This window comes from Ambystoma mexicanum, chromosome 8 (assembly GCF_040938575.1).
Source record: "Ambystoma mexicanum isolate Mex_15411 chromosome 8, UKY_AmexF1_1, whole genome shotgun sequence".
Lineage (NCBI taxonomy): Eukaryota > Metazoa > Chordata > Amphibia > Caudata > Ambystomatidae > Ambystoma > Ambystoma mexicanum.
The window spans coordinates 532159495-532177350 of record NC_090929.1 but is presented as its reverse complement, the minus strand read 5'-3'; the positions used below and the strand labels follow the sequence as shown (position 1 = coordinate 532177350).

Genomic DNA, 17856 nt, shown 5'->3' with positions numbered 1-17856 from the left:
ACCTTTCAAGCGATTGATTTCTGTTTGTGTTTCCCCTGAATTCCTGTGTCACTGGAATTGGGGAGCGTGGGTTGACCATCTTCTGACCATGGTCAACCAATGGTGGGGACTGACTATATTGGTGAGGTACATAATTCACATTGTGTCTTTCATGTGGTGGGAATTGTTCCCTATGCCGGTTTCAATTTTCAATGGATTTGTCTGCATACCTTGGTCTTGCCTGGTGGCCATACACCATTGGCTTAGGGTCTCACCTACTCTGGGCCCCTAATGTCTTGTATGGACCATTGTATATCTGATTCTGGTTAGGGTTTAGTCCTGGCATGTCATGGTTCTTGAAAAGTGTTGTTCAATGCTCCATCATAGTTCAAATATGCACCCTGGGTAGATACCGAACATTTTCATGAGTGTGTAAATGTACCTTTGATCGGAGAGCATGATTGTATGAAAAAGAGGTTGATTCATGGCTCCCCTCCCCACATAGCCTATCAAAAGATTGTGTGAGACAAATTTCTTACCAAAGATTTGAAGGGCAAAACTGAATTTTGCCACAGTGGGAATTTGAAGGTTTTCCATGATATTTGCCTAAAGGACAGACATAACAGGTTGCATTTCAGCATAGATGGTATAGAGGCCAGAACAAGGCTGTCTGTATTTGCTCACAATGAGAAAATTGGTAGGAAACAATCGTGAACATTGGGTGCTTTTGGTATGCTTGATTACACCATGGCGTTTACCAAAAGAAAAAGGCAATGGGTGGCTAAACCAATATTAGAGCAGATGCAATTTGACTTTGTGAAAGATCAGACTTACACCATATTATGTTTCCAGGGGTCAGTCTATGCCGAAGCATGTTTCAAAACAGGGCAATAGAGGATATTATCAACCAGAGATATAATTTCTCAACTCAGATTCCTATTGGGCCTGTAAACCCCTACTGGGTACAAACAATCAAATATGTGTAGTGTGCACTGTCACCAAAGGCATCATGGCGCAATACAGATACCAAAAGAAGGGTAACAGTTCAAGCGAACAGGTGGGTTTTTAACCTGCATTTAAACAACTCAAAATCTTCGGTGCGCTGCAACGCTATGGGTAGGGTGTTCCAGAGTTTCGGGCTAACGATGGAAAATGCTCTGGCTCCCATTCGTTCTCTTCGGTAACTAGGCATCTTCAATAGTCCTTTGGTAGATCAGAGCAAATGTCCGGGCAGTAGCATTGAATTTTGTCATGAATGGCTAGACAACCCTTCTCACTCATGGCCTGATGGACAATGGGTAATGAAGCATACTTGGAAAACTTAAAACCCAAAGCGGCTCATACACTATTTTGAAAATTAAGATGTCACATTTTACCTTTGACTACTCGTACATTCGAATGGGGTCTAACGCCAACATACCTTTGCCCATATTGTATTGGCACGAGTGAAACCGAAGTTCATTTTTGTTGATTTGTCCTACATGTAAAAGGCTGCAAATTCAATACTTGAAACATTTCAGATTGATACAGGTTTTGCCTTGGTATCTTAATCTCCTCAATGTCCCAAATCTTCTCAGGATCCCAGATCCTTCTCTTGTGACTAGTGGTCTTATCACTACCACTACAATGAGGACTATTTCCTCTCTGCTTTAATGCCTCTTTGTTGTGGTCCTAGACCCTTCTTGTTTCACCATTGATTCCTCTTCACCACTGTCTGCAATAGACAGGGTCTGTGAGCCCTCCCTGGTGGCCAGTGGGCTCTTCTCCCCCACTACAATTGTGGACAGCATCCCAGACATTTCACTGGGAGCCAGTGGGCACTTCTGCCTCACTGCAATTGTGGAAATGGTCCCAGACCCTTGGCTGGTGGCCAGTAGACTTTTCTCTGTCACTGTCTTGAGGGAGACACCTTCGGGTATTTGCTTGGCTTTACTTCGGGTCCCAGACCCTAATCTTCCCTCGGGTTCCAAGCCATTTATTTCCTCTCCTTTACCTCTGTCCCACCTGGCTCACTCTCCTGCCAAGTATTGCCACAGGGAAGATTACTTGTTTCATTAAGCTCAGTTAACTTGCATTCAGTATTTCCAATTAACTTGTATTTACCTTCAGGATTTATGCCCCTACTACCTCTGCTTTAAACACATTATGTGTTCTGGCTTTGGATGCTCTGATGGTTATTCCTGGGGTCTTGCTTTGTTCAGGAGCAATGTGCAGGCGTTCCTTGTCTCTGCGGCTCCTGCTACATGTTCTTCATCCCAACTCACTTGGCCCGCAGTTTTTTGCTGTTGCAGGACCAGGCAGTCCAGCTTCTGAAGGTCATGCCACTGCTCCTCAGCCTCCAGCCACATTCCCGACCAGCTCCTCACCACGGGGCAAAGGACTCTTGCCAGTTGCTGCTTGTCTCCAATGGATGACTGCTATCGGCTTCCCCGGAGTGTTCTTTGCTCTGCCTTTGATTTTCCCAGGCTGGACTCTTTGCCATGCTACTTTCCTTCTCAGCGGGCCCGCATCCAGGATGGCTCTTCCCATCTCTCAGTCCTTCTTCGGTTTGCATGTTCTTTTGGTGACCACTCCCCAACAGAGCAGTAGCACATTTTCTCTTGTTCCATGTGTCACTCTTCATTGCTCCTTGGGGCCACTTCCTCTCAGTACTTGCATTGGGGTTGACCATTGCTTTTCAGACAATCTTCTTCATCTCAGTTGATGAAACTGAGATAATGTTACAATAGCACATAGTTGTGTCAGATGGGGTGAAAAGGTGTTAGAGGTTTCGGGTAAGTTTGGGTTCGGGAGCTGTGCCGTAAATCACCCTCGTGGTCGTCCTTATCCCCAGTACGGGAGTCCCTCCCCATGAGCTACTCCTGTATTAAACCACCCTTAGAGGGACTATTGGATAGCAGCCTCATCTCGCTAGCCTCTTAAGAAGGGACACCCCCTGGTGAGAAGTAACGACAACTAGTGAATCATCACAATATTGAAATTCTAAATCTAAAGGGAATGTCCCGATATATATCTAAACAGCAAATCATATCCCTATTGGCAATATATTTCACATGTGCATGAGTCATATTTCACAATTCATGGGTATGACTATTTTAAATACATTGATAGATTCTCCTAGAAAGCCACAAATGCTAAATATTACATTTTTAGAGTTAACATTTTCAACTTTGAACAAAGGTTGCCGGTTCAATTATCCAGCCTATATGACATTGATACGCAATATTGCAAAGTTCTAGTTATTGAATTTGAAAGTGCTCCAGTTCAAATATCCTAGTGGATAATGAGACATGTTCCTGATAGCATGTAATTATTAGCGTTGGTTAACATTTGCAAACATCAATGCTTAAAATATATCCGCTCTTAACGATACCATTGTGTTTTGATTAAGAGTGATCACTGAGTGCAGTGGTTGGTAGTAGGGGGTAGCATCTCCATTTGTATTTCTCTTTAATCTTAATCCATATTTTGGAATTTTCTTCTGAGGGATTTCATCATTTTATCCACAATGCATGCTTCTTTTCCCGAATGTACACATTATATTCATGCTCTCCCAGCAAAGCACATCAGGCACTTATTTAGAAAAGCACACAGGTTTTATTGCATATCAATCTCATGTATAAATTCATTGTAGGACTGGAAAGATTACATTTGGTATACATTCCTATTCTACAGCATTAACCTCAAAATCAGGGTTCTTCTTCATTATTGTAAAGAAATCTCTCTACACAAATACATTTTTTCTTTATCACAAGCATCAAATGAATTTGCAAGATTGTTTTATTGAATTATTTTCTACATGTCATATTTTGTATTTTCTTTATTCTCCCATGAGCGATTTCATTTTAATTAACAACTGCCTTTTCTATTTCCTTGGCAGTTCAAGATGTCACATGTTGGACATTGAACCTAATCACATATACAGTAAGTGCATCTACGGATTTTTTTGTGTTTTTTTCCATAAACAGTTTCACAAACAGACACAATAATGACCGCTAAACACGTGTCATGCACAGTTTACTTATAAACATAACAGAAGCAATGTACAGTCCAGAATGAAATAAGACACCAGCACCATCCTCTTTCTGAAGGTTTTGTTGCCAACATTTTGTTTTTGAAAGCCAGACATTTACACTTCATTTTTCAGGAACACTATACAAGCCTAACAGGGAAGATCTAAAAGAGAGCAAAATAAAGTTCTTGTTCTAAATCCATGGAATTAAAACCCCTAACAAAATGAACAAATCACTGGTCTCATGAACAATCTAAAGATATATATATATATATATATATATATATATATATATATATATATATATATATATATATATATACCTATGCACATATAGACATATTCATATTTCATAGTTCGCAAGCTGGAAAGAACCTTAGGACAAAACATGACTTTGCATGGGAATAATGGACAGCCACTGGGAGGAACATGTTACTTACAAATGACTGTTCACAGGTCAAATGCGTATTGTGAGAGTTGAGCTGCCATGTCTAAAAGTGGTAACAATGTTCTCAGTTTGAAACATACATTTCATGAACAAAGGAATAAGAGATCATCACAGTATCGCTGACCACAATGTAGAAACAGGGTAGAGGCTTTGTGAAAGCCTTGCTGTCCGCCATAAGCCAAGCTTAAATGTGCTGCTATGATAGTGATACAGGGTTAAAGAAATCATTTTTTATGGGGTTTCAATGATTCTAAAATCAAACTTTACCATAAATGATTTGTCCTATCTTGCCCATTATCATATAACTTCCTATCAAAAGCAGCGTGTTTAATGCATTGGCAAATTTTTTGACATGGAATTTATTGATATGTACTGTATTTAGACAAGTCCTTTTCGGTGCATGGATAAAGGTAAATAACAAGCAGGCTTTTACTGTCAGTTGTACTTTTAAGTGCTTATTTTATAGAGTATGCTTGGGAGGAAATTAAAGCATTTTTTTGAACAAGGAACTATCTCTGAGTAGCGGACGATGTGAGCTCATATTATCTCAGGTAACAGATATAGGTATATGTTTGGAATATGTTTGGAATGGTAAATTGGGATGGATGACGTGAGACAATATTTATCTTGAATGAACAAAGCAGGAATGATTGTGTGTATAATGCCATTTTATAAAAATACTATGTTTCTGGTGGCATTTCTTTGGAATTTTAGGCAGCCAGTGAAATAAAAATGAAGATTCAGCTACCTGATCACACAACCAAACTATACCGACAACATACCATTTTACAAATTACCTCTGTAGTTTAACATTTTTGTCAAATGAAATTGTAGGATAAAATGAAAAATATTCACAGTAAAAATTAGGAAAGTTTAAATTAAATGACAAATGCTCCACGTTTGCAACCACGCAACGAATTGTGCCAATGTTATAGGATTTGCAAAAAATACACGCTATTGGAGACCTAGAAATGTTAATGTTTAGTGGATGTTTAGAGTTTTTTTATGATCTCTGAGTGTGGATGTTCCACTTAGCACAACTTCAATTCAGGCATCTTATTAATGGAATCTTTACACCTGAATAGTAAACGCTTTCCTATTTGGAGTGGCTACACGATTGTATGAGTGATATATACTTCATCTATGAAAGTGAACCAACATGTAATTCACTTTTGACAACAATGTTGATTGAGTGCCTTTAATGCCCTCTTTATTGTTTTATATCAACACACAGTTGGTCATTTCATTTTTATAATTTAGTAGGGTTCAATGCACTGCTTGCAGATGCTGTTATCTCATAGTATATTAGGGGGTTGCCAATGTCTAAGGTTATTGTAAATTATATAAATAATATCAATATACAAGTCGATCCATTGTTTAATTCAGAGAGGGATATATTTGTACTCACTGGGCAGCAACTCAAAGGATGATATAACACAAGTGACCACTTTACAAACTATACTGAATGAATTTCTGCCATGGATATAGGTTATTAATGCACTCATATACTTGCAATTGATATTTATTGGGATGCACATTGACTGGATTCATCGGACTAAGTCTACATTATGCTCAGAATGTTGCTAGAATCATGTTAAAGGCAATGCAGAAATGAAATGTTGTTAAGGATTCATGCTTCAGCCCGCCTACCACCCTTTTTACGTTCTCAAGTAACAGAGGATATGGGGAGGAGATTTGGTCTTTTGCACGAAAGATGTCAATTATGCTTTTGAAAATAGGGATTGGATGTCTTGGTGTCCTTAGAAGAATACACCAATTGGTCTTCAAGTAAGTGAGGAGACACTATTAGCATATGCATGGAATGAGACAATGCAGATTGTATAATGTTTAAATATTTAAAGACCCATTGTTCTAAATGTCATCATGTTGTGATAACTGCTTTTGCACTTCACTCTCATTTGATTATCAATTCATGTAAGGGCTTTTATTTACCTTCTGCTTGTTCAACTTAAAAAGTGAAAGTACAAACAAAGTAGAACACTCAAAAAGATGTTGGGAAATGGTCTGCGAAACCAAACATCCATCATATGTTTAACTTTAGTTGAAAGTCTCTTTTGACTGGATCATTATAGACAGTAAACGGTCACAAAAATGAAGCCCTGCAGAAGGTGCTTCAGGTGGCTCGACCACAAGAAGCCATAAGATACTGGGCATGGGAGGGAGAGTGGGTGTCCCGCTCACTCCCGATTACTTTAATGTCAATGTTTCAGTACCAGTGCATGTGTGTGATTCTGTATTGGCGCAAAAGCAATGATTTGCATGATTTTATTTTCTTTAAGAAAAATAGATTGAAAACAAAAGTAATAATGGTCTAGAAACAACGAAAATGAAAAGGGGCACAAGGGGTCTCTCCTGTTAAGAAAACAATCCGAAATTTCAAAACCATTACTTTTGCAGTCTTACTGAGACTGCCCATAACACAGTAACTAAAAAAAAATACAGTATTGTCAGACAAGCTGCAATCACTTAAAAGATAAAAGGGCACACATCCAGAAAACGATGCTTTGGATGTTTTAATCCCAATTATGTGTATATATCAATTTGCCCTCTGGAGAAGATGAATAACTTTTCAACTGGCTTCTAAACCCTGTAATTCTCTTGAAACTACAGTGCAAACATGTGGTACACTTCTCACTCGAATGTGACAACTACAGTGTGTCAAACCATGAATCGTTCTTGCAGTACCATGTCGACCTTGCAAAAAAGGAAGCCATAATGAATATGCATTGTTATGTTGCGCATGGCGGTTTCCTGATTCACAATGTGTAAGCCAGTTTTCCCCTGTCATGCCCTCCCATCAGTGCGATTCTTGGCTGCTCAGCCGTTGTCTGATTTGATTTTGTATTTGTTTGCCATCAATGTACTCGCACCGCTGCTAAATTTATTTTGGAAGTCCAGTTTGACACATGTTTTACTCCTGGTTCTCTTGAGTATAAAAAGGGACATCTAATATAGAGGTCTGAATATAGTAAAAGGAGAATTTGTCATCTAAAGTAATTCTTTGATTACAACTCAGCTGCATGTTTTGGATAAAGAAAGTTATGTATGAACTATAGAAAGCAACAGAAGTCTTTGAGCTGCAATGAACATGTCTAAGGGTCTCATTATGAGTGTGCCGGTGCGGTGCTAATGTGCCGAAATTACAGCCTGTGCAGCAAATCCCCCCATGGATTCCTGTGGAGCTCGATGCAATGGGGATTTACCTGCGTTTCCTCCCCACTTGGAATTTGCCGTTAATTCGGGCAGACCATGTGGCAGAAAAGGTATTACAGTTTGCTAGTATCGCACTGGTAATACTGGCGGGACCCCGGAAAGCATGTAATGAGGCCCTATGTGTTTTTATGCTTATCAGAGAATTCTGTTTACCCCTAAAGTCACATAAAGATCACTGATGTTTTTGCTGGCAATGCTTCACAGCAAGGAAGACACGCAAACATAGATCTGGAGAGCATGCAGTGTCCTTGTGTCGAGAGAAGAAAGTTATTTCTTCTGTGTTGCTATAAATCTGATATGGTCACCTGCCTCTGTTACCCTAATGCTCTGTGCAGTCAGACTGACAGAGTATGTGCCAAGCGATCACCTCTTCCTCACCAGAGGTACTTACATTTTCTGTGTTCTAGAGCAAGCCTGGTTAAATGCATCATTACCAACATATATCCTAAAAGAATCCAAAGCAGACATGCGTAATACTTCAAACTGATTCATTCAATCCCATTCAATGCACAGGATTCCATTGAACAGTAGAACCTGGGCATTCTGTCTTCAGTGCAACTGGAGGAGAATGGCATCTATTTTGGATATTAAATATTGACACTCCAGCAATTCTAAACATCGAATGAGTATGGACTCGCAACCGAGCCATTTTCTCAATGTCATGACTTTTTTTTATCTCGCCAGCTGCATTGTTTTTCCTCCGAGCTATACCACCCAATCTACTTCCCAATCTACTTCCCTCTACAAGCTGATTTTGCATGTCATCGTGGCGATTGGGACTGATATTGGCTTATATTTTTTCGAAGTGGAAATCTTCTACCGTTCATGTTTAAGGATGTTTTCTCAGGTGCAGGGGTCTGAAATCTGTGGCTCTCCAGATGCTTTGGACCACAACTCCCAAAATTGAAGGCTCAAGGGAGACGCAATCTTAAACATCTGGAGAACCACAAGGTACAAACGCTTGCTCTAGTGTAAGAGCCTTAATATTCGGTCATAGTAGAGCTTTACGTCACAGCAAAATGCATTGATCCCCACTCGCCTGTCGATTGGCGAACCTTTGCACCTCTTTTTAGAGAGTGTCATAAAATGACCCTCGTAAACTGAATCACAATTCTTCTGTTTTGTGGGTGTTTTTCTAGTGCAAAAATGTGACTCTTTTAAACATTTAATTCCCCATAATTTGCAGGTTCAAATGTACAACTCAGATGCTGATGCTGTTACTCCGTAACCCAAGCCCTTGTGACATTTTGCACAGTGACAGGAAGTCTCATGGGCTTTTTGGAAAACAATGTTTGAAGTTGATTTTCGTGTATTAATCACATTTATTGGGGTTGCTTATTCTGCATGTTGTTTGCTTGTTAAAATGATGGTATTTGGGATTCCTTTTCCCTGCTGTACATTGATGTTTTTAATATATATGTTACAAATTGGTCATTTAGCTGAAGTTCATATAAACGAGCAAGAAAACAGATACTTCTCTTTTTCTTTATACATTTCTTGATATATTGATATTCTAAGGGGCAAATTGGGAGTTTTTTAGTTTGAAATGATAGTGAGGCTTTTCTAAAGATTCACACAAACATACAAATAAATACATGACTTTTCCTAAATGCAAATGAACTTACAAATCAATTGAACAAAACACATGATTGTCTGGAGAATTGGTAGCAAGCACAGCAGGTTAGTTGGGGTTATTTGGCACATGAACTTGTCCTACTTCCTGGTTATCATACAACACATAACCTCATCACGTACTTTTGGTCCGTCACTAAATACTTATATTAACATCATTTTCTCCACAATAATATCCAATGCAAAAATACTATTATAGAAGAAATAAAATAAGAAAAGAATTAGAAAAAAAAATTACAATTTATATACAGATTAAGGTATATTCCATCAAGGAAAAACAAATTGTCGATTTGTCATGAAACTGGCCACTATGGCAATAATTTAGAACCCCCAAGGATCACGGAAGTACATTAATGTCATAAAATTGCAAAGAAGTGCCTGGTTGAGGAATGTTTAGTCTTACATTAAGAGACAGATCCATGATGCTGTTGGCTGTTTGTTACTGCTTCTCAGCGAGAGTTTGTGCAAAGGCTTTGGGAGGAATTTCAGTGTTGCCTTGAGGTGCATGGGAGAACTGGGGTGACGGACTTGAGATGCCACTGGGACGGGTGTCATGACTTCCCCTCTGTGAAGCAAGGTCTTCATAGTGACAAGGGTCCAAAATCCTTTCCAATCCCTCCGATTAAAAGTCACTTTGTGGCAGGCACGTATTTAATTCTCAACTGGGGCAGCCATTGATTGATCCTACTGTGTTCAAAACCTACTTGCAACTACAAGTCCACAGCAAACTACAACTCAGCAGCCATCCCTTGAAAGGGGAAAGATGGAGTGGGCGTGAGAAAGGAATCAGATTTCTAAATAAACCATTTTCTAGTTGCAATGTTCCATGTAAGATCACAGGAACTCCATTAATCATACAGTACAAACAAGAACACAAAAAAATGCCATTTAATACAGTGATATATCTGGAATCGGGTCTAAATCCAGTGACAACCACCAGCCCTTGAGTGTTTAAAATAAACTAGGCAAATGCAACAATATTTTGTAGGCATCTTTCTTCTGAAAAATGCTTTCACCATTAGCTTGGTGTAGTTGATCCACAGACCCAAGACTTCTTTTGTTCAATGTGGAATTATCTGCAATGTTGATGTTTTCATTTTAGGTCCGATTAGGCTAGCCTAGAGATTCCCCTGGTCCAAACCCTGCTGACAGTCATGTGCCTTGAGGATAATTGTGCAATGTATGTGTCAACGAGAGAAAATGTGGATCCTTTGCCAATTCTTTCCACTTTGGGAAGGTTCAAAGATGCCAAATGACTGTATGATCAGGGAGTTGATTGCTGTCTGCTTCCATGTTTCAAGAAGGGGATCCCTCGGGACGGCTTACAAGGGTTTCTTCTAAGAAGTCTTCCCAAATGTCAAATTGGAAAGTTTAGGAAGAGGACCACAGCAGTATTCATAGTCAGTCCAAAAGCTCAGTTGACTCCCCTCGACCAATGTGCTGCTTGCTGTAGCTCTCTGCAGGGTGAATGCAGCACCGGTCCCCCGCACCTGGACTCAGTTCCATGCTGCCTTGACCCTTACCCTTCAAAGGTGGTGAATGGGGTTAAAAGCCCCCGACTCAGAAGCGGCTCCAGCCATATTCAGCCAAGCGTCCAGAGAACTCTGGGAGGACGTGTGAAGGGACGTGTTTTCAGAAAGGGACAACATCATTGCATAAGCCTGTGGAGAGAGGCAAGAAACAAGTGGAAAAACAGGTGAATATCACAAACCCCGATTTGCATAGGCAGACATTTCAAGAAGCCCTGATAAATATGACAATCAGTGTTGCACTTATGCCAATGCCGTGAACATAGCTCAACACCATTTTGACTAACCCATGGAAATTGATTTAAACCCCTGAAAAATATTTTTTTTTCTACTACTGGACGCTTTGCATTCTTTGAAATCATTGTTTGCAATGTTGAGGATCCGTCTAGTGGTGGACTGGTCAATAGGGAACTCTGGAAATTTCCCAGTAGGATACTGCACCCTGGGCCTCTTTTTTGTGTGGCATTTTATTTCCAAATGTTGTCATAGAAAAAGGATTTGGCTTGTTGAAAATGTGTACCATGGGGTCACTTTGAAAATTATTTCCAGGGCCTCTTTTGGTTCCTAGTCCACCCCTGGATCCGTCAAAGACTTAGATAGGAATATAGAAGCAGGTGGCTTGTTGGCCTTACTCCACTACAACATGACCCATTTCACAAATAGATCAGATGTGGGAAATGTTGGCCACGATATATATGACACCTTCATTGGTTTAGGAACCCAATTTTCAACCTGGAAGTGTCAGCCTCACACAAATGACAGTATTGGCAGACTTTCCATGATTTTGTAACGTGAAACGTTTAGCAACGCTTCCTGCCTCTGGTATGCATGTACATGCTGACCTGTTTGGAAGCATAACGATCTGACCCGGTGGTGGAGATTTGGTTCACCCGTCGCTACTTCAGTGCTTTTTTAGTGATCTCCTATGGGTGATGCTTAGGAATGTTTCCGCCAGTTAAAAATGCTGTCTTTATACAAACACATGATGCTTATTCAATAATGGATTGTGCTACCAGTTTTTGGCATTATGTTATTATTTAAACGACTCCCTAAGGCCCATGTCTACTGACCCATCTTGTGTAACTTTTTGAGACCCATTTGGCCATCATTTTACCAAGGATGCTGATTTTTAACATTATAAAGATAATTAGAAGAAGTTCTCACATTTGCCGTCAGGAGTATTGCCTGGTGCAAACAGTTCTCACGTTGAGTTCAATGAATAATAGGACAGAAGTCATGTGTGAGGCTTGCGTTGAAAGAGAAGCATGTTCTGTCATCACGTTGGTGAAGGCAATCAGCCTTAAATTGGCAGCAACATAGTTGTTGTAAGGTTGTGTGCATTGACATGACAACCCGTGTAGTGTTTGGATCTGGGGATGTGTTGGATGATTCTCAGCTGTATTTGTAGATTCAAGTTAAGAATTCATACGTTTGTGTCTTGTAGGATTCTGGACTTTGGCAAGGTGATAAAGTTCTTAAATTATTCAATGTTATTGGTCTAAGTGTTAACTGCAGTTACTCAGTTAGGAGTCCTCCCCCATCATGAGGCTACCAACAGGAAGAGTCTTTGTGAGAGTTTGTGTCTGTAGACTATTGACTGAAGTGGAGTCCTTTTTCACCCAGCACCTGCCTTGGGATATACATTGTTTTGTAAGGCAAATGGCAGTAATTCCTGGTGAGCTATTAAACTTTAACTGCCATGTTGTCAAGAAACAACTATGTTTATATTAAACATTCTTTCTTGTCTTATGTGACTTTGTTCAGTTCATACTTAGCTATTACTCAATGACAGATTTTCGGGGAATACGCGGCACACACCTTTTACTGGTCATTACCCACCGCAGTGGTCACATGTCCCCACTCTGGTGTCATTCTTCAGGTATTTGACCTATTCACGCTAGTGTGTACACGGTTCTGAGGCATGGATGCATTCGCATGGGTAGGTTTCCGACCACACCCTTCTATGGAGAACTAAAGAGAAGAAGTGAAAAAGTGGAGGCGGTATGTATTTAGCAAATGCGCCGCGTGGGGATCCCCCGGTGAATGCAAAGGAAACCTCCGTGATGCCCATTACGTTAAAAGAGGGCACTGGCCGGCCAGCTCTTCTGAAAGGCAATTTTGAGCAGCTGACTACGCTGCCACCTGCAGGAGTTTCCTGATTGGACATACAAGCAGCAGTACTGGCCCACAGTGGCGGAGGATAGTGGGTGTACAATGGTGGTGCGTAACTAATTTCCTACCCGCAGAATTGGCTTCCCATGAACGTTAACAGTCTTGGCTTCTTCTATCCTGATCATTATCACCATGCAGACGTGCATGTGCCTGGTTGCTTTGGGTATACAAGGTGCCTCGGTGGTCAGGATTAACCCCTCCCCCACCTCAATTAACTTGACTCTTTAACTCAGAGGCCCTTTTTGCTGCCTCTAGTGAAATTCAAAGATTGAGGCATTTCTTTTTGCACACTCCTGTGAATCAGCTTTCATTTTCAGATTTATTGTGGCCAGACCACCTTACCTATGCATGACTATGCATGACTTTGAACAACTGCTGCTCACTTTCAAAGGCAGATCAAGGGTTGTCGAGGCAAGAGTAGCTTCTGAGAGCAAGGGGGCCATGATGTAGACAATCAAAGGTAGTTTTCAATCTGGAAAACATCCTCTCCCTGAGTCTGTGATGATGATCAGTGTAAACGATATGCCTGGTGCTATTCTTCCCGCTGCCTGTAGCACGTGCGGGTGATAATCTTCTCCCTACATAGTAAATGTGTCTGTTAGAGTAGGAGGAGATAATATTCCCTGTGTGATGTGTCTCGTGTTCTCACAGTTGCAGGGGGTGTGCTCTGTGCAGCATATGTCTCGTCGTGATATACTTCCCCTTTGTAGTACCTCTGTTTACAGGACTGGAAGTTGATAACAGTCCTTCTGTGGAGTATCATTCTCTCTGAAACATTGGGTGATGATAACCATTTATTTCCCTTTTTTGGAATATTGAAAACCTCGCCCTGTGTATTATCTATGTCAGTAGCATTCAATACCATTCCTGTGTGTGTGCGCGCTCGCGCGCGCATATGCCTGATTTACAAAGCATTTTCCAATGGGATTTTACCATCATGAAATTATTTTGTAATTCTGGCCTTATGTATTTAACAATTTGACTGGCAATACTCCCTTGCAGTATCTGTTCTTCTGTTATAGTAACAGTGCTATTTAGAGTGTTTACCCGTAATAGGGGTCCTGCAGTCTTTCGCTATATCCTTCTGTGACAAAGTCAACAGACCCACTGTTAGGTCTGTCTACTTCTTTCTCTCTTTAACTGCAGACGATTTTACCATTGGCAGTTCTACATTGTATGGATATCCCTAGCAAACGAATGGCAGGGGAGAAAGGCCAGCTCAGGGGCACCACGTTTGTCTCGGAAGCAAGGCAACACGCGCAACACAGGTTTGAATCCCAATCCTGTGCTTAGAAACCCCTCGCTGGTATTAAGCGTGTTATAAATGAACAATAAAACGAATAAAAAAATAAAAAAATGCAATAAACCACATTACTTGTTGTGTGTGTGTAACAATGGCAGTGGTAACCTTTTCCTGCACTGTGTACTTATGTGTAACGGAGGAGTAAATTGCACAGAGGGGAACTTCTCATTTGCACTTTTATGCAAAGCACTCCCTTCCACGCAAATTTCATCACGTGCAATGTTCAGTGCAAAGGAAGTCTAAACAACGCAAAATTCCTATACACTTTTTTTTGCACTTATTAGTGAAAAAGTGTAAAAGGTCTCTTCCACCCGTGCTCGCCGGAAGGGGTTTTCAGTGGAATACACTTGCTTCTAGCAGATGCTAACGAGAAGCAGATTCCATAGGAATCCATTGGTTTAAGCAATCATGAACTTGTGCTGGCATAAGTGTTCTTTGAAAAAGGTTTAAATCCTCACAGCAGTTCAAAAAAACGTTGTTACGCCTGTTATTTGCACCTTGTGTATGTCCCAGTTTAGCTACTATAATATCAGCCTTCTTTTGCAAACGATGGTAATTGCAAGTAGGGGGCCCCCAATGTCAGCACTTCACGTGCACTGGGGTCCACAGCATGCCATTTAAAAAAATCACGGGGCTGAAGGGAAAAGGCAGAGTAAATGCGAGGCAAACTGCTTTTAATGCTTTCAATCCCCCCCCCCCTTTTTTTGTGGAGGAAAAAAAAATCTCCAAATCACGACTCGCAGAAGGCATTTAAAAATTGATTCCTGTCGAATTAACATGGTTGTTAGCAGGTGCTAAACCAAGGTGGATTCCATAAGACTGGGAAAGTTTAATATGAGTGTGGCTACCTTCATGGCGTTGTTATGTTAAATTACTTACTAAAGTGCCTCCCCTCTGCCACACAAAACGACTTCCTGCAGGTTGAGTCAACAGCTAAGGCCCATATATGGCAAAGTATTAAAAAAAAAATTGAAAGGTGAAATCATGTTTTTTAACTATTTACAATGGAGCATCATCCCTGGTTTCAAATGCCGATCAATAGAGCTTATTCCATAGTACAGTCGCTTGCACGGAGAATGCTTTTCTCTCAGTTCTCACCAGGTTGATCTTGGGAGCGCTCATAGAAGATCATCACATTGTACATGTGGGTGTGAGCAATATTTGGGTGTGTTAAAAATGGCGTAATTGTCGGCTAAAAATATCTGCACTAAATTGGTAGCCAGTGATCATGGAGAATATTTGGAGAGGTAGGATGCCACTTTGGAGCTCCTGCCACAAAGCGGCCCGTTGCAATCCGAACCTGCTGCAGGTCTAGTCTAGGGTTGTCCAACTTTGAGCCTCGTGGGCTGGAATCCTAACTGGTTTTCAGGATATCCCTCATTAATATTTGTGAGGAAAAATGTGCATACATTTAGAATCATTGCATGCAAATTTATCTCATGAATATTAATGAGGGGTATCCTGAAAACCAGACATGGATCTAGCCCTCAAGGCCTGGAGTTGGACAACCCTGGATCATCCATAATGCGGTAGATGCAACGCGGAAGTCTAAAAGAGAAGTCCTGCTGGACAGGGACTATTAACATGGACTGTGAAGTTGGGAGCAAAGGCACTCTAGACTCTGGGTGGCAAAAGCAAGACTTGGCCAGGGTGGGTTGACATTGGAGATTGTTTGGAAGACAAAACTCAACACTGAACACTTTACAAACTTTGACCCAACATATGAGAACATGGTGAATTCATACAGTAGATGCGTCTTAAAACAAAACACAATACAACTTTGCGCCTCAGGTAGAATAAATGCATTAGACATGATTGTTCATTTACACCATATGTCATCCCATTCCCACTTATTGGAAATGTTCACACTGGGGTCAAGAAGTCAGCAGCAGCAGTGTGCATACTCATTGTCTTTGGGGGGGTTTCCATTTCAAGTAGGACAAATGGACTAGTGGTTATTCTGTTCACTCTTTAACCAGGTCCTTATTGGAAAACATAACAATTTTTGATCAAATTATGTAATCTGTGTTAAATAATGTCACCTGCATTAGAACAGTGTTATATTTTAAGTCAGTGCCAGGCTAGATGTTGCTTTTTCAGCCTTCTCTCAGAAGTAATAAACTACCAAAAATGTGCTTTGTCTTATGTGAGACCGATCAGAGTGATGCCCTCCACATATTTAGAGAGTGCGGTGCCCTGCATGTATGTATGCATGCAAGCATGTACAGAATCCCACCCAGTATTAATAAGATGCTTCGAGAACTGTCTCCCTCTGACAAAGCTGCATGCAAAGTGTCACCACTTCAGTGAATAGCATTGTTCTGAGCGTCTGTGTGCTATTCTTTCATGTGTGTGCAATGGTATGATATGATATGATAGGCTATTTATAACGTGCTTAATACCCAGAGGTTTCTAAGCGTGGACCCGGGGATTGAACCTGTGGTGCTTCGTGTCGTCTTGCTTCCAAGGCAAGCACGTTGCCCCTGAGCTATCCTCTCAAGAGGATAGCTCAGGATATATATACCGATACCCACATCATTTCCTCCTGGGTTGAAAATGTCTAGGAGAAGGGCTACATGGCTGTAGTAGAGGTGTGGCAAGATGAGACGGTGTAATGGGGGTTGAATGTGCTTGAGGGCGTGTTCCTTTTAATTGTTTGTTGTGCACAATACACTGGGTGGGTCTTTGTCTCACATTTTAATGCCCACAACATTGAGCTGTGTCTCAATGTACAATAAGTGATAGCTGCAATTAGGAAATAAGCAAGAAACAATAGTCTCATATGATGACAACTGTTCTGCTCATATAGGAAGTGGTCCTCTGTGTGTGATAGTGTCTCAGTTCTTTTGGTGATCCTAGCAACCCATCACCATGCAGAGTGTCTAAGAAGATACATCTTAACAGGGAATCCCGCCCCATCATTCTCCATCATCACACCCCACAGTCATTATGCACACAGGTAGCCCATTTCCGATACCCTCGCTGCATGAAGCAGTAGACTAGATCAGCTGTGCCGTGATGTACCTACCTGGCTTTTAGCCTGCCTGTACAGAGTCTCTTTTATTGCCTCAGAGTCTAAGGTGGAATTAAACACATCTTTTACGTCAAATGCTTCCTCGGCTGCTTTTCGAAGGTCCAGACCCTTCCCAAAATTCGGAATCTGCTCCAAATCTAACAAGCCGGCTTCTTCCTCCTCTTCCTCCTCCTCCTCAATACACCTGTACCAATGAGCAGGGGAAGGGGGTTGACCTATTGTTAGCTGATCTGGCTTTTTGCAATTACAGTCTAGCCAATATTGAGTCGTTTCTGCTAAATTGGTGCCTGCATGCACAAACCAACAGTGTTGCCACACATAAACCACATGCATATGCATAGCGTGAAGAGAAAGCACAAACAAGGTACAAGAAATGCCAGACAAATGCAAAAGAAATGGGAATGGTGCAGGCAACAAGCGAGGATGAGGCACTAGTTATGGCATGGAATGCTGACAACATACAGGGCCTGATTCATGGAACGTTTACCTATGGGATTGCACCATTATAAAACA

The 17856-nt window shown here is 41.0% G+C and overlaps 1 protein-coding gene across 6 annotated transcripts in view; it reads right to left on the bottom strand.

The window, feature by feature from the left end:
* Positions 1 to 3553: 3553 nt before the first annotated feature.
* PRDM16 (PR/SET domain 16) overlaps positions 3554 to 17856 on the bottom strand; it is a 1279606-nt gene continuing 1265303 nt past the window's right edge. For 5 of the 6 annotated variants that reach the window (XM_069610219.1, XM_069610220.1, XM_069610222.1 and 2 more), the window contains 2 exons: positions 17338 to 17527; positions 3554 to 10966 (listed from right to left, as the gene is read on the bottom strand). In XM_069610219.1, coding sequence (XP_069466320.1) covers positions 10832 to 10966; positions 17338 to 17527 — 325 coding nt within the window. In that variant the 3' untranslated portion in view covers positions 3554 to 10831. The remainder of the gene's footprint in view (positions 10967 to 17337; positions 17528 to 17856) is intronic. The other variant, XM_069610223.1, reaches the window with a different exon arrangement.